Source organism: Carlito syrichta, unplaced genomic scaffold (assembly GCF_000164805.1).
Source record: "Carlito syrichta isolate Samal-C Ts95f unplaced genomic scaffold, Tarsius_syrichta-2.0.1 Scaffold305575, whole genome shotgun sequence".
Lineage (NCBI taxonomy): Eukaryota > Metazoa > Chordata > Mammalia > Primates > Tarsiidae > Carlito > Carlito syrichta.
The window spans coordinates 99,735-117,647 of NW_007249671.1; the positions used below are offsets into that span (position 1 = coordinate 99,735).

The following is a 17,913-nucleotide window of genomic DNA, read 5'->3' on the forward strand; positions in this document are numbered from 1 at the left end:
ATGAGGTCTCTCCAAGTTGCCCAGGCAGGTCTCGAACCCGCGGGCTCAGGCAATCTACTCACCTCAGCCTCCCAAAGACGCAGGATTACAGGCTGAGCCACCGAGCCCGGCTCCCTACTTAGGCTTAATAGCTGTGTGACCATGGGTAAATTGATTTCTAAGCCTCAATGTACTCATCTATAAATTGGGGATAAAATTATCTACTTTGCAAAACAATTGTGAAGATCCATTTAGATGTCTGTAAAGCACCTGGCACAGTCCCTGAGCTGTATAGTAAGTACTCAAAAGAGGTAGTTGTCATTAGGTCATTAGTCCTGGTAGTCTTTTTTTTTTCTGAGTTGGAATCTTACTCTGTCACCCAGGCTGAAGGATAGTGGCAGGCTCCCAGCCACCGCAGCCTTGACTTGCTGGACTCTGGTGATCCTTCTGCCTCAGCCTTCCAAGTAGCCAGAGATACAGGTGTGCGCTACCATGCCCAGCTAATTTTTTTTTATTATTTATTATAGAGATGAGATCTCACCAAGTTGCCTGAGTGGGTCTCTAACCCACAGGCTCAGGCAGTCCTCTCTCCTAGGTCTCCCAAAGTGCTGGGATTACAGGCTGAGCCACCGAGCGTGGCCAGTCCTGTTAGTCTTAAAGCTTAGATCCATGGCTTTAATATTTAACAAACTCTAGTTTTGCTCTCCTGTCTTGTATGTGAGAGAAAGGTCATGTTTTTTAAGACAGATTCTCAGCAAACAAATAGATTTATGGATGACCATGAGCATGTAAAAACAAAAAAATGAGAGGCAGCAATTGTGGTAACCAGTTTTGGAATGAAGCTTTTAGAGCACTGTGATTGTGGAGCAATTTACATATCCATATGGTATATTATAAAGAGAAGACAAACTGGCTTGGAAACTAGGTAGGCTTTGATTTTTTGATTTCTGAATTACAAAGAAATGCATAACATAAAATTTACCATCTTAACCATTTTAAGTGTTCTGTTCAGTAAGTTTACGTATATTAACACTGTTGTGCAACAGATCTCCAGAACTTTTCATCTTGTAAAATGGAAACTCTATACCCATTAAACAACAATTCCCCATTTTAATTTTTTTCCATAAACTAGATAGACTAGTCACTTTCTTGTTCTGGGCTTTTGTTTTCTTTATTTTATCTTGGCAAATATGTCCTGGGCTCCTAGTATGTTTCAGTCACCAATACTTGGGGAAGTCAGGAGTTGACATAGTGGAGGCAAGGCCACAAAGATTCCTTTTCACAATATCCCTGTGATGTTCATTTCAGGTATATTAGATAGTTCAGGTGCATGATGACTCTGATGAGAGTTCTAAGGCCAAGATGATAAGAAATATATTCACTTTCATTTGACTGAGTTATACCTTCTTTGATATATAGGTGACTTTGTTTTAAATACATACATAACAGGAGAAACAAATCTCATCCACATTCTGGGAATGATGGTTGATTTTCAGTTTCTATAATGAGAAATTCATGAATTTTTGATGATATCACTGCTGTAGTTAATTATCCGAACTATAAGCTGTTTCGCAGCCTGTAGAAGTATGACATCAAGTAGTACTTTCGGCAATGTTATCTCTCTTGCTCAAATAATTTGCTTGTAATTATCTTCTTTTTCCCCCTTCTATACAAACATAGATCATATATTCATAATTTTTTCTTTGTTAAAATCAGGATCTATTAGCAAAGGCCCAGTTTGTGATATTACATGGACACAGGCTTGCAGCAAATCACCATTATGCGCTTGATTTAATCTGCCAGAGGTGTAATGAGCTACGTTACCTTTCTGATATTTTGGTTAATGAGATCAAAGCAAAACGGATACAGCTCAGCAGGACCTTCAAAATGCATAAACTTCTACAGCAGGTAGTGTGATGGCAAATGATCCATTACTGATAAAGAATATATATTATTTCCCCCGGGTCCTCCTGGCCTGAAATACTTTGCCTTTATGCCTCATGGTATACCATATTTATCTTTGCAGAGAGTATATGGTCAGGGTCTGATCTAGTTTTAAAATTACATTTGTAAGAAATTTAAAGAACTGAGTTTAATTATGGTTTTTCAATCTGTCTACCTATGCACTGTTCATGGAAGTACAAATTTTGCCCTCTGTTCTTAATATTGAGATTGTGGTTGTGATGTTTTCCTTTCTATTTTCGGTACATCTCTGAAGCTTCTACTGGTGATGGTTTGTACTCAGAATACTTTTAAAAGCCTGAGGGGCATTTTGCTAAGACTCGAAACTCCTTTCACATTTCATAGTACAGAAATTAAAAAAAAAATCAGTGACTAGAAAATATTCCTCTGTGGATTGTGGGTCTGATCTTTTTCTTTATGATTAGACAGTTGATAGGTCACCCTATAGATCCTGATTTGGTAGTGGAATGTAAAATAGGGGTACCACTTATAGACATCATATCTGAACATAAACATTTTAATCTGTACATATCCTTCTCTGGTAAAGAAACCTTTATTCTTGTCCTTGGCAATTATTAAGCTAAGTTTATATTATACTTTATATTGTGCTAGGAGTTTCATATTTCAGTTATTGATTTTGGGAAAGTAACAGGCAACTAAAGTGTTAGCATTGAGAAAATGATCAGACTCCTGCTGCAGAATAAATTACTTGTTATGAAATAAATATAGTGCTTTTCAACCTTGGCTGTGCATCAGCCATACCTGTGGAGCTGTGTAAAAGTATAAATGCCTGGTTTACGGCCCAGAGCTACTAAATCGGAATTTCTGGAGGCAGACCCAGTTATCATTATTTTTTTAACAGCTTGGAAAACATTTATGACTTATGAAAACTAGGGCTGATAACCAGTCACTTAATGAGCAGTTATGTTTCTTCTTTATTAATTCGTGATTTTATTTTTCTTGAATTTTTTTTTTCACCAGGCTCGTCAGTGCTGTGATGAAGGAGAATGTCTTTTAGCAAATCAGGAAATAGATAAGTTTCAGTCTAAAGAAGATGCTCAGAAAGCCCTCCAAGACATTGAAAATTTTCTTGAAATGGCTCTGCCCTTTATAAATTATGATCCTGAAACCCTACAGTATGAATTTGATGTAATTTTATCTCCTGAACTCAAGGTAGGAGGACTTTTATTTTCAAATAAGCACAATTTAAAAAAAAAACCCAAAAACAAACTGTAATTGCAGTAGTGTGGGTAGGAGTTTTACTACCTCACAGTTAACTTGATGTCAAGTTGCACTTACACAGATCTCTTAAAAATTACGGATGATACCAGTGCCATTGTCAGGCACTAAAGAATCCAGTGAGTAATTTCCTTTTTGAGCTCTGACTCCATTATTTTAAAACTCTTTTCACATTGTAGGAGCTCTCACACATTTTTTGTGCATTCTTGGAGAAAGGCCCAAAGCTGTTTTAGACTGTTGTGCCCATGTCAAGAGCATTCTACCCCAAGCATCTTTCCTTTGTGTTGTAGTGACCATCAGCAGGTGCTTTGTAAAAAACAATCTGACTTTTCTACTCAGCTTGAGAATGAAAGGATAAAAATAAGCTTTGGGTTTCCTTGGGGGAGGAGGAACAGGCAACATTTGGTGTTAGCAGAGTAGAGAGCTATAGGTTAGTTTAGTACTGACGCTTTGGAAGTGACATGAGGGGCTCTCTCTACATTGTAGATAAGAGCGTTTGTGAGGCTATTTGCTGTTAAAATGTGTAGTTGACTCTAAGATTGGAGCAGTATCTAAATCCATGCTTAGTGGAAGATCCAAGAGGATGCCCCAGGAAATCAGAAATACCATTGTGGCAATAACCAAGTGATTCTCTGAAAGCAACCAAGCTTACGTCTTGCTGCCTCAAAGCATCTAGGAGGGGCAGAAAGGTATAGTATAGTATCCATTGGTGGCTCAGAGAAGCCTGCTACAATATAGAGAACTATAATTAATACCTGTAGGCTAAAATGTAACAAAGTATTATGTCAATGTTATTTATTTGATTGTTTTTATAACTTGGTAACTTTCTTATGCTAAACAGGAAAGAAAACTGTGCCTTCTTTTCCAGCCATTATTTCTTTCAACCAACAAAGAGCAGATCACTCTATGCAGTGACCAGTTTCATGACTGCTTGATATATTTTTTCCTCAGGTTGTTTTGGTTCATATTTTAGAAGATAATACATTAATCTGTTTTTCCGTTACTTTCCTAAATTTCTTCCAGTTATGTCTTATACTCTAAATTAATTTTTTGGCTGTCTGAGTTTGAGAAATGTAATAGGGTTTGTAATTGCCCCATTTCGGAAAACATTTTATAGAATTGTTATGCAACTTGCAGGTTCAAATGAAGACTGTACAACTCAAACTTGAAAATATTCGAAGTATATTTGAGACTCAGCAGGCTGGTTTCAGGAACCTGGAAGATAAACATGTGGGGCCAATCAAATTTGTGGTACCAACATCTGAAAATCTGATCAGATCCACAGCACCATTTTTTCCCTCAAAACATGGTAAAATATCTTGTATTCACTTTCTCTATTGCTTCTTTTCTTGCTATTACTTACTTTGTTACTCTTGATGTAAATACTAAATCTATTCTTTAATGTTGATAAATTAAAGTTTATTTTAGTATCTTTGGTCATATTTAAAATATATTACACAATTTTCTTTAGCAGGTGGAGGAAAGTATATGTGACTGGTATACACATATATGCATGTACATACACACATATTTACTACTACTCTAGATAAGCTATGATTTGGTTTTTTTTATTTGTATAAACTTAGGGGGTACAAGTGCAGTTTTATTATGAGGAGGACACCAAAAAACCGGAATTATCTTTTGGAGGGTGTGCCCCTAATAGTACAGATTTTCCCCACTAGGTAAGTGTTCTAGGAACCTGTTGGCATCCCAGCTAGGATTGTTGTGAGAGGCTATGAGAAGCTTTAGTGAATTTTTTTGGAGATTCTTTCATTGTGCTTGCCCATTTCATTATGGGTGATTTATGAGTGCACCTGCCCACACCACACTGAGTGTTCAGCAGATTTTGACGAAAAACGTCATGACTTCTGTGCTCCACCCTCCCTATTTACCTGATCTCACCCTGAGCAACTCTTTGTTTGTTTTCCTGGATGAAAAAAAAATTCTCAAAGGGAAATATTTTGCTGATGTGGAAGAAGTAAAAGAAAAAATGGCAGGAACACTAAAGGGCATCAAAATTGAAGAGTTCAAAAACTATTTTCTGCAGTGGACAAAACATCTCAATAACTGTATTGCATCAAACTGAGAGTACTTTGAAGGTGGCTGAAATGTAACCATGTAAGAATAAATACACAATGTTTTATGAATAAATTCCAGTTTTGGGGGGTTCCCCCTTGTACACTGATATATTGCATAGTGGTGAAGTTGAAGTATGAGTTGGTTCTTATAAGCTTCTGGTAAGTGAATGCCTTAGAACATAGAATACATTGCCTTTTCTAAGTAAATGCTGGTAAATAGAGTAATTTTCTTGGTAATTTACTATTATAGAGTCTATTTTCTAGTATTAATTTTTGTAGGCTAGTTTTAACCATATGATATTTCCTTCCTCGCTAAGTTCTGTAGGAAAAATAATTATCCTCATAACGATGTTAAACTACTCTGGAAATAAGTTTGTCCTATTTCTCTATGGGTTCCCTGAAGCTGGCTTTGTGGCCTCTTTGAAAAGAGTAATTTGGTCTTTAGGGTCCTAAGTTAGGGGGATGGGTGAACATGGGACAAAATTTGGTCTCTCTGATATAAGTAGAATTGGAGATTTAGTGTAGGGGAACTGCTTTGAAATTCAGAGAAGACTTGAATCAGGGATAATGAGCATAAACGTATAGCTCATACCCAGCATGATTCAGATTGAAAGAGGTGATGAAAGCAGATAGCCAGCCTTAAGATGGTGGAAGTTACATAGTTAATACATATGAAATATATGAATATATTCACAAATAAAACTATAGGCTATGACTTAAATGAATAATATTGGCATCAAATATATAGAGAAGATACTAGAAGTATTAAAGCTACTGGAAAAGAGAGTAGAAATAACAAAATAAAAGCCAATAAAGGGATTAAAAACCATTCTGAGCAGAAAACAGACCTCAGATTTCTGGCTCCATTCACTGGCTGTGTGATCTTGAACCATTCATTTAGCCTCAGTTTCCTTGTCTGTAATATAGAAATAATAATATCTACTGACTCCAGTGGGTTGTTGTGAAGACAAGGTGAAAAAAATTTGAGGACTATAAAAAATACTCGATAAACTGGACTATGCCTTTTCTTCAGTTAAAGCTTCTTGTTTAATATTTTTCGATGGTCAGGCTCGGTGGCTCAGCCTGTAATGTCACGCTTTGGGAGGCCGAGGTGAGTGGATTGCCTGAGCCCGCGGGTTTGAGACCCACCTGGGCAACTTGGCGAGACCTCATCTCTGCAATAAATCAAAAACTTAGCCAGGCGTGGTAGCACGCGCCTGTAGTTCCAGCTACTTGGAAGGCTGAAGTGGAAGGCTGAAGCGGAAGGATCGCCGGAGCCCAGCAGGTCGAGGCTGCAATGGCCGGGAGCAGCCACTGCACTCCAGTCTGGGCAACAGAGTGAGACTCCAACTCAAAAAAAAAAAAAATTTTTTTTCTAAAGACTCAATTTCTCTGAAGGGGTTCTTGAAGTGGCGCACCTTGGGTTGAGGGACATGGTTTTGAGGAGACTGTCCAAGACCTACTCAAGTCCTTAGTCACTCATTAGTACATTTTGTTTTGTGTCATTTCATTTTTTAAACGTTTAATGGCATTACACTTTCTTTCTGCAGTTGGAATTGGATACTCTTTCTTTCAAGCATGTAAACTTTTCTCAAAAGGTACCCATCTTTATTTTATTACTTTCCACCAACACATTTTCTGAGTCTGTGTATATGTGAAAAATCGGTGTGGCATCTAAATACAGTAGCAGTTCCTTCTTGAATTCTGCCTGCAAGTACATTTTTCATAGTAACTACCTGTTATTCTCTCTTTGTATTAAGCTTACACTTAAAAACAACTACATTAAAAAGTAGATTATTCTTCTGAATTGAATATCTTTTATAAAATGACCACCAGAAAAAATTAAAGAAAAGTAATTGATAATGTTAAAGTGAATCAGGTGCGTTTTCGTTTTAGAGACTCTGACGTCATCTAGGATCCAGCTTTTTGTTGAGAGTAGCTTGGATTTGCTTCAGTTGAAGACAGTCTAATGCATTTATGAGGAAGAAGGCAGCTTAATGAATAAATGGCATGAATGGATAAGTGATTCTATTCATTATCTATTATTGTTTGTGAATTAAATCTAAGCATTATTTATGGTATAAACCGTGTTCATTCTACCTCATTGCTCTGTGAGTAATGGGGATTATAAAATCTATTCTAAACAATTTCTTCTAATTACTAAGCCAAATATATAAAATTCAGTCAATTCAACATATACTTGTTAATTTTTCATGAAAACGAGTCAAACTGTTTTCTTTTTTGTTTGTTTTTTGTTTGTGCTTCTATCTTTGTATCAGATAGAATCCTGCACCTAGTACAATGCCTGACACCAAGCAGGATATAATATTTGTTGAATTGACATTGAATACAGAATGGAGTTTTAAGAGTGGGAAGACATTGAAAATGAGGGATATAATATAAAATGTGGTTTGCACTTTTAAATTTGTATTTCTAGCCTAGACCTTTCTCATAAGCTTCAGACCTGTGTTTACAATTTGCCTCCTTGAATTTCCCATAGGCAACTCAGATTTAACGTACCTCAACTTAACTCATCTTTTCTGCAAACTTTCTTCTCTTCTTCCTCTCAGTGAATGGCACTGTGATTTCCCCAATTGTCTAAACCTGGGACCTTGGTTCCTCATTCTCACCCATGCCCTACCTCTAATGGGTCCAAAAGTCTTGTGTCCTGTGAATTTTCACCTTCTTAGTATCTCTCTCAAGCCTATCCACTTTTTTCCATACACACGGCCATTCTCACTGCCACTGTTCTCGTCCAAGCTAACATTATTTGTTGCCTTGACAACTGCAGCAATGTCCCTGTCTCACCCTACTTTCCTTGCTCGCTTTTTCTTTCTTTTCCTAAGTGTCTTACCTTGTGGATTTCATATATAGTGTTCTCTCTTTGGAGCACCATTCCCCTCTCTCTCCCTTTTACCCTTTCTAGCTTCTACTCCTCCATGAGATTTCCTATCTCTAGACCACTTCCTTTAGGTAAGCTGTTCCTACCTTCCCCTCTTCCTCCCTGCACCCCCTTTTGGTTAGGTGTTTATGCTATGTGATAACAAACCCCCCTGCATTTCTTCTCAGCTTTGGTGGAATTGCCTGTTTCTGGCTCTCTTACTACACTGTAAGCTCTGTAAGGGCAAGGACTTTGTGCAATTCATCCTTGTATCTCCAAATTCAGAGCTTAGCATATAGTATAGGAGCTCAATCATTTTATATATATCTATATTGTTGAAATAACAAATACACCTCTCTTTTCAGAATAATATGTATTTCTCATAAGTTGTGCATATATTTATTTTGCATCTCTAAACATATTTGCAAATAATTAGTTAGTAAAGCTGATAATTGTTCCCTAAATTACCTTTATAAGAAAGTTGTATCTTTGCATATCAGGTTTTTAAAAGTGGGACACATAAGTATTTATTGAGAAATTGATTTTATATGGTGATCCACATCAAGTTTAACATATACTTATATATGGTTATATAAGCATGAATTTTAGATATAAAAGTATTTTTTAATAAATGAAAGTGAAGTATAAGGTCTAGAGAATATAACAGTACATCCTTTCCCTGAGAGTGCCTGTCACTGGCTCTTACCAAGGAGGAAAGGACAAAAGGTTTGTTCCTTTTATGGAGAAAGGAGACTTATGCAGCCCATGTGGTGATAACCTTTTCAGCAGCCCTGAGAATTGGGAACTTAAACAATCCAGTCTTTGCTTGACTTTGTAGGAACATCTGGACTCCTTGCTTAATAATGAAGTAGCTCACTCTTTGTAAACTGGACATTAAAAAGAAAGATGAAAGCTTTGAATTTTGATGAAATTTTTTTTAAAGCATTTTATTGTGCTCTGGAAATGTTTTATATAGTGGTTAGAAACATGTAATATGATTTGAATATCACCTCTGCTTCTTGAACATTTATCTTAGGTCCTTATTCATAAAATGGGAATAGAAATTGTTACCTACCTCTTTTTTTTTTTTTTTTTTTGAGTTGGAGTCTCACTCTGTCACCCAGACTGCAGTGCAGTGGCACGCCCCTGACCACCACAGCCTCGACCTGCTGGGCTCTGGCGATCCTTCCGTCTCAGCCTTCCAAGTAGTTGGAACTACAGGCGTTCGCTACCATGTCCGGCTACTTTTTTATTTATTGTAGAGACGAGGTCTCGCCAAGTTTCCCGGGTGAGTCTCGAACCCATGGGCTCAGGCAATCCACTTGCCTTGGCCTCCCAAAGTGGTGGGATTACAGACTGAGCCACCGAGTCCAGCCTGTTACCTACCTCTTAACATGGTTTTGAGGATTTAAAAAAGAAAATGCGTGTATAGCACTTAGAATAGTGTCCAGTATATAGAAGATGTCAAATAAATATTAGATGTTCTAATTACTAGGTTAAGTTTAGATTGTGTTGAAACTTTTTGATCCAGTTCATCAATGAGCTACAATCTGATTAAATGTTTATGTGTCAGAATTAACACTCTATATCTACAAATAACTGTGAACACTAACACCTAGCTCCATGCATGAGAAATTAGTGAATGTTTAATGAATGAGAGGCTGGGTAAACACATAGCAAAATCATGCTCAATAGGAAGTTGAAATCATGTAAATAATTCTAACTAAACATTGTCTTCTATAGTGTGACTTAAAATTACTAGTGTATGCAAATTGGAATATTAACTCTCTATTTAATAAATAAGCATGTATTTTCACTAAAAGTGTTGACTTTAACTCTGGTTTGAAATTCTTCTTTCACATTTCTCTACCAGGGAAGAAGACTTGGAGACAAAATCAGAGCAACTTAAAAGTAAATATAATTAATTATCTTAAACTTGACTTTATTGCTGTAGTTGCAGAGTTGATATGGGGGCTTAAACAATGTTTTCAATTCACTGGACCAATATTGTGTATTTGAAAGTCTATTTAATCTAAAAGAAAAAAAAACACTGCTGCATTGTGTCTAATTGCATTGCTGGCATATCTCCAGATATGCCAGTTTTTTGGTATGAGCAGTTTCTCAAGTCCTGGCTTAAGTTCAGAATCATTTCTATAGAATATCTCATATAAATTCCAAATTCTCTTCACCACCACCCACCGTCATCTGAGTAAACCTAAGTAAGTGTTGCTGTCTACAGCCATACCACCCTGAACACGTGTGATCTTGTCTAATTAAGTGTTGTGTCTTTCTATAAAGGAACATTCTTTCATGAATGATTCCAGTCCTGTAAGTATGAAGCATGGACAAAGGGCATTTTTTTTTTTTTTTTTTTTTTTTTTGAGTTGGAGTCTCACTTTGTCGCCCAGACTGGAGTGCAGTGGCCGCTCCCGGCCACCGCAGCCTCGACCTGCTGGGCTCCGGCGATCCTTCCTCCTCAGCCTTCCGAATAGCTGGAATGATAGGCATGCACCACCATGCCCGGCTGATTTTTTGATTTATTGTAGAGATGAAGTCTCGCCTGCCCAGGCGGGTCTCGAACCCGCGGGCTCAGGCAATCCACTCACCTCAGCCTCCCAAAGGCGCGGGATTACAGGCTGATCCACCGAGCCCGGCTTCCAAAGGGCATTTTTTAATGGACCATGCAGAGGCTAACTCTGAGTTCAAAAATGATATTCATTTTGATCTTATATTTTTAGATTATTTTAGAGACAGGATATTGCTATGTTGCCCAGACTGGAGTACAGTTACTATTCACAGTTTGAATCATAGCTCACCACAGCCTCGAACACCTGGGCTCTAGCGATCCTTTTCATTCTGTCTTTCTAGTCCCTGAGACTACAGGCACATGCCACCATGCCCAGCCCATTTGTTTATCGATAGATACAAGATTCATTTCTTCTCAGTTATCTGTGATAGTCTGGTATTTGCAGAGAATCACCTTTCATAACTGCAAGACCTCACGTTTTCTTTGTACCTTTTTTATGATAACTAAAGACAAGAACATATTTTCTTTTTTTTCTTTTTTGAGTTGGGTCTCACTCTGTCACCCAGACTGGAGTGCAGTGAGTGGCACACTCCCGGCCACCGCAGCCTCGACCTGCTGGACTCCGGCGATCCTTCCGTCTCTACCTTCAAAGTAGCTGGAACTACAGGCGCGAGCTACCACGACTGGCTAGTTTTTGATTTATTGTAGAGATGAGGTCTTGCCAAGTTGCCCTGGTGGGTCTCGAACCTACAGGCTCAGGCAATTCACTCACCTCAGCCTCCCAAAATGCTGGGATTATAGGCTGAGCCACCAAGCCCGGCCAAGAACATGTTTTCAAGCAGCAATATAACATAGTATGCATAGTGAAATGCATCATAGAACAAGACGGCCTGGCTTTTAATCTTAAGTTTCATCACTTATTGGCTGTGTAAAGTTGAGTAAGTTCTTTGAAACTCAGTTTCTTTATCTATAAAGTAGGCATAATAAAAAAATACTCTCATCATGGTGTTACTAAAAAAAAAAAAGTGAAGCACTTTGAACAATGTGTGTTATATGATAATGTTCTAAGTTTCTTATATAATTTTAGCAGACTAATGAATGACCTATACTGATATAACATTCCTGGTCATTATGTTGTACAGCCACAACTTATAAACAAAGAACTTTGGAAGGCTGAGGTGGGAGGATCACTTGAGGCCAGAAGTGATCAGAAGCGTACAGAAGGTCAAGTACAGTCTGGTCAACATAGCAAGATCCCCATCTCTGTTTTAAAAAAAAAGCCAGACATGGTTGTGTTGTGTGCACCTGTAGTCCCAGGTACTCAGGAGGCTGAGACAGAAGGATCACTTTAGCCCAGGTTGTCGAGGCTGCAGTGAACTGTGGTCGTTTCTCTGCGCTCCAGCCTGAGTGGCCAAGTGAAACTCTGTCTGTCTGTCTGTCTCTCTCTCTCACAATGTAAAATAAATAAAATATAAAAGAGGAAACAAGGTGAATGCCAAATTCCATGTCTTTTGGTTCTGGTTTAAACTCATGGCACCAAGCCGGGCTCGGTGGCTCAGCCTGTAATCCCACGCCTTTGGGAGGCTGAGGTGAGTGGATTGCCTGAGCCCGTGGGTTCGAGACCCACCTGGGCAGGCGAGACCTCATCTCTACAATAAATCAAAAAATTAGCCAGGCGTGGTAGCGCACGCCTGTAATTCCAGCTACTCGGAAGGCTGAGGTGGAAGGATCGCCGGAGCCCAGCAGGTTGAGGCTGCAGTGACCAGGGGCGGCCACTGCACTCCAGTCTGGGCGACAGAGTGAGCCTCCAACTCAAAAACAAAAACAAAAACAAAAAACAAACAAACAAACAAAACTCATGGCACCTTAACATTCCTCTACATGAATTTATTCAACTACATATCCCCAGGAAAAAAATAAGAGGCTATGACTCTGTACATTGTCTTGGTGTGGTTACAGCTGGTAAACACAGTACCCAAGCGTATTTTTCCAATTAAAATCCGTTTGCACAAGCTTTAGGTATTTAGAAGTAAGACTGGTATTTCAAATCTTTTGATGCCTGTATTTTAGAAATGTGTTAGGAATAAGTGGTGTATACCTGTCTGATTAGTGGAGTATGTAGGGTTTTTAGTCTTTATTCTAGTACTAAAATAATGATAACAGTTGGTACATTTGTCAGACAGAACAAATCAAAGCACATCCTGGAAGAGGGAGCATAATAAAGGTGACAACCTGTGGGCTTTGACATATGGCCTTGGGTCTATGTTGTCACTTACTAATTATGCAACCTTGTCTATGTTACCAAATCTCTCTGAGCCTCAGTTTCCTCATCTTTAAAATGGGGAAAAGAATTCCATCACTTGCTAAATTGCTGAGAAGATTAGATGCAATAATGTGTTCAGTACCTAGAGCTGTGCCTGTCTAATATATAGAAAGCCATACTAAGTGTTTGTTTTTTTCCACATGTATTTGTAGTTTGTGGGTCACATTTTGTGGAAATATTTAGCGGATAGATGCTATACTTTATTTTAGGTTCTAGTTGTCATAAAGCAATACTACATTGATTTGGAGATCAGGCTTTTTGCTAGCTTACCTAGCCAATAAAGCTGGGATCCCAGGAATATACTTCAAATGCTTTTTAAGAGCAAATAATCACAAATCTCATGCAGTTTACTCAGTAGGCCTGTTCAAGTCCTTTGGAATCTGCAAGATAAGGTAGCTGTTTAGGATCAGAGAGGCCACTTATAGCAATAACTAACATGTGGCAGAGAGTAGAGACAGAAATGCACAGGTTACAACTAATTCAAGAAAGAACGGTCTGTTCTGTAGTTTTTAGTAGCCCTGGAGTGCATCATTAGATTTCATTTTATTCAGGTTTATGATGATGCTACTAAGTCATTAGTAGGATCAATTATGCTGTATGCCCTTGATTGAATAATTCAAGGATGCATGTAATATTTTCTAGAAAGGTTTCCATCAAAAATCATGGTTAAAGAGGTGATTTGGTTCTTCAATGGGAAAGCTTTAGTTCTATGGAAAATCAATTTTTTGTGAATTAACTTCATTTCCCAATCGTGCCAATTAAATGAAAAATTAATGTACAAAGTAAATTCTCATTCAGTTCTTAAATCTTTCCCCTTTGGCAAATCAAATCATTTTTGAAAAAAAAAATCAGTGTTATTTTTTAATTTATCTGCAAAGTTAAGACCTGAAGTAAACTTAATTTGAGCTGGGTATCCTTAAAGAAGAACCCTACCTACATAGATGCTAATTTTACTTTTATTTTAATTATTTCAGATTGAAGTGGTGCATGACTGTCAGGAGAAGCGAAGTCCTGGTCAGCCCTCCAGTTTGGACAATGACAACAGCTTGGATGTTTTAAAGAAGTATTCTTAATTTATTCATATTAACTCACATGCACATCTACCTGTAGAAGTCTCTGGTTCAGTGTTCAAGGCTAAAATGCTTAGAATTTTGAGTTCACAGAAAGGGATTTTACTGGTTGTGATTAAAGAAAACACTAGTTCAGGTGTCCGAAGTCCTGGATTTAGGCTTGGCCAAGCTGTGGTCTGTTTATGTGACTTGAAGAAACTTAACTAGAGTTTTTCAGAATTTTCATCTCCTTTTTTTCTGACTGGACATGAAAATGAAGGTTTTTATCTATTGGAATTTTATGGGTTTTTTTTGCTTTTATATTATTGTTTTTAATTGAAACTTTGTAATTGTACAATGTAATATTTTGATATATATATACACACACAATATGTAATGCTCAAATCAGGGTAATTAAGATATTCATAACTTCATCTTTACTGAGGTATAACTGGCAAAATTGTTTAAGTATACAATTTTATATAAAATTTTAAAGTATACAACATCATGCTTTAATATATATATACATTGTGAAATGATTACCATAAGCACGTTAGTTAACACATCTATCACCTCACCTTGTTACCTTTTTCTTGTGGTGAGAACAGTTAAGATCTAGTTACTTAGCAAATTTCAGTATACAATGCAACGTAATTAACTACAGTCATTGTGCTGTACATTAACTCCTCAGAATTTATTCATCCTGCATAACTGAAAGTTTGTATCATTTGGCAGCATTTTCTCTTCTTTTTAAAAAAGAAGTAGAAATAAATGGGAGAGTGCATAAAAAACTACAAAGGAGTATATAGATATATACAATGTTATTTTATAGATGTTAATGATAATCATTTTATAATATATTGATACTTAAACATAGGAATATCCACTTTTAAAATTTTATATATTACAGAATTGTAAGTAGCAAGTATTTTGTAGCAAGTTGTATGGAGATATATATATATATATATATTTTTTTCTTTCCCCAAAGACTTTTAAATGTTAAATGCTTTAAGATGCAAAAAGAAAAAGAAAGAACAAAAAACAACAGTAAGGGCCAAGGGTAGAAGTTAAATCAAATGCTCTACTTATATTAGGAAGAGGGGATATGAATTCTAAATATGATGTCAAATGGAAATCACATTGAAAAAAATTGTATTTTATTTTCCAGAGACAACAGACAAAATTATTACAGAAACTTAATATGACATATACCTGGGAAGGGCAGTGTCATAAGTCTGCTGCATGTCGTGGAAAATTTCAGAACATTACCTGGAAAAAAGGAAAAATGTGCCCAAAATGCTAATATCGTTTTTTCTTGAGAGAAAAGAGGGTACTACTGTTCAGAAACTGTGCTGTCCAAGAAATAAAAGCTTCAGATACTTAGGAATAGATTTTGTGACTTTTTAATAAATTGATTCTTAATCTCAGTGAGTTAGAAATAAAATTTAAGTTAATAATAACCCTTAAGCACCTCCCCCATTTCTTTCACATACATTTTAAAGAGTCTTATGGGTAGTTTTTATTATAGAAATCATAAAATAGTTTCAGATTTTGTTGATAAAATAAAATCATTGGTAGTTTGTATGCATTAACTATTTTTACCTTCTTATGATGATATTTGCAACATTACAGTATAATTCTCAGTAATAAAATAACGATAAATATGGTCTTTTTGTTTTAGCCATGTTCTAAATGAGCTGATACAGACTGAGAGAGTGTATGTGCGAGAACTCTTCACTGTTTTGTTGGTAAGTGACTCAAATTGTATTTTCCCCACCTTGCTGCATTCATTAGAAAGTGTTCAGGGCAATCTTCTATTTCTGTCTCCTTCCTTGGTTGTTACATGGCAGTTGTGGGCATTTCTTGTATTGTCTGAGGCGACATGTTGGTTAAATGTGCGTATTCAGGTTCTCTCTCAGTAATGAGAATGATGGATTCAGAATTTATTACAGAAGAAAATAACTGATTTTTTTTAGGGATATAGCAGATTGTTTTGTAATTATTCCCTATTTAGAGATTGTACTGTAAATAACTGAGAATAGAACCAAAATATTCATTTGACAAAAATGTCACAATATTAATTTGGTCTGAAAAAACCTAAATATTTATTGCCAGTTTAGGGAGAAGGTGATAGCCTGTAATACAGTTTTTCATACTTGATTTCTATTTTGTTATATACACTACAAGCTACCCTGAAGGCCAAAGAGCTGTCACTTTTTTCTGCCTGTTGAGTGGAAAACCTTGACTTTCTTGTCTTGCCTTTAAAAAACAAATCATAGATAACTTTGGGAAATAGGTGCTTTGAATGCTACAGTTCAAACAACTTCATCTCCAAATCCTCTAATATTCTGCTGTTTCTATACCTTTGGTGTTCCCATCAAATGTGAATGTAAATATTTTAAAAATGCACAATTTATTTTGGGTAGGGCTATAGATCAGAGATGGATAATCCAGAGATGTTTGATCTTATGCCACCTCTCCTGAGAAAGAAGAAGGACATTCTTTTTGGAAATATGGCAGAAATATATGAATTCCATAACAAGTATGTAATTCCTGAATTGAATATTTATTTTTCATGAAATTATTTAAGGCACTATTGATTGGTTTATTATATTTCACATAAAATCATGTCATATTTTTCCCTGAAATTTTGCAGCATTTTCATGAGCAGTCTGGAAAATTGTGCTGATGCTCCAGAAAGAGTGGGACCTTGTTTCCTGGAAAGGGTTAGTTAAATTATTTTAAAAAAATATATATATAAATACACATGTGGGGAATGTGACAACACAAAGGGTATCTGATTCAAAGAGGAGTGAGGGTCAATTTGAAGCCCAAACTTGATCTGCATGCAGCCTACTTATGTAGTTAATGCTCACTTGTACCACATATCTCTTGTATATATGGCTTTATAGAAGGGATAGTTCATGAGGTAAATGTCAAAGAATGAGTAGGGAGTAGCTTATTAATGAAGGTTGGGGAAGATGATTCCTAGGAGACAGACTAGAATGGACAGATGCCTAGATTGGATATGCTACAATGAAGAACCAAGAAGTATAGGCTCTAACTTGAATGTTACCGACAAGTTCACTCACGAGAGAACTAAGAGAGTAATAACATAGAAAGAACATATTTCTTGGTACCCTAGTGAGTTATAGTTATAAAAAAGAAAATCTGTTTTTATACATCTATTTATATATCACCAAAATAGTAGCTCATTTATAACAACAGATTTGGAAACAAGATAGGTATTTTTTTTTGTCTTTATGTTTTTGGAGAAGATATATCACTCCAGCAGGTATTTAAAGCCAAGCCAAGTTTTGTTGTAGAAATAGATGCACTAGGATATTCAGAGCATGCCAATGCCCACTGTATTCTGCGGTATCAAATGCTTCAATGGTGCAACTAGTGACCCGCTAACACCTGGGTGATTCTAGGTATCCATGGGCCCTCCTTCCTGGTTATGAACTTGTGAGAGTTGGGATCATCTTAACAAAAGGTGATCTAGGTTTGGTTAATTTTTGCAAAAAAAGTTATTATTGCCTTCTGATACATGTAAAGTCTTAGAATTGAATCTAGTTTGGCTTTCAGCCACCAAGGCATCTATCACAGGGACTTAACAAAAACAGAGCTGTTGAGTCTTGTTATTCAACAAAATCATTTAGGGAGGCCCATTACTCCATATCCCAAGAGTATGTTTAGTACAATTAACTTCCCAGGTTACTGCTCATACTCTCCTCCATTAGAGTTTTCTCTCAGAATATTTTTTGCTGTGCATTTCTTTTTTTTTTTTTTTGAGTTGGAGTCTCACTCTGTCGCCCAGACTGGAGTGCAGTGGCTGCTCCCAGCCACCGCAACCTCGACCTGCTGGGATCCGG

At 36.8% G+C, this 17,913-nt stretch overlaps 1 protein-coding gene across 6 annotated transcripts in view; it reads left to right on the forward strand.

Annotated features, from left to right (window-relative positions):
* MCF2 (MCF.2 cell line derived transforming sequence) overlaps nt 1–17,913 on the forward strand; it is a 114,377-nt gene that overhangs the window by 76,601 nt on the left and 19,863 nt on the right. For 4 of the 6 annotated variants that reach the window (XM_021714297.1, XM_021714299.1, XM_008061780.2 and 1 more), the window contains 8 exons: nt 1,696–1,887; nt 2,923–3,114; nt 4,318–4,489; nt 10,013–10,050; nt 13,964–14,052; nt 15,720–15,786; nt 16,465–16,580; nt 16,695–16,764. In XM_021714297.1, the coding sequence (XP_021569972.1) occupies nt 1,696–1,887; nt 2,923–3,114; nt 4,318–4,489; nt 10,013–10,050; nt 13,964–14,052; nt 15,720–15,786; nt 16,465–16,580; nt 16,695–16,764 (936 nt within the window). Of the gene's footprint in view, nt 1–1,695; nt 1,888–2,922; nt 3,115–4,317; nt 4,490–6,808; nt 6,857–10,012; nt 10,051–13,963; nt 14,053–15,719; nt 15,787–16,464; nt 16,581–16,694; nt 16,765–17,913 lie in introns of all 6 variants that reach the window. The other 2 variants (XM_021714296.1, XM_021714298.1) reach the window with 1 other exon arrangement.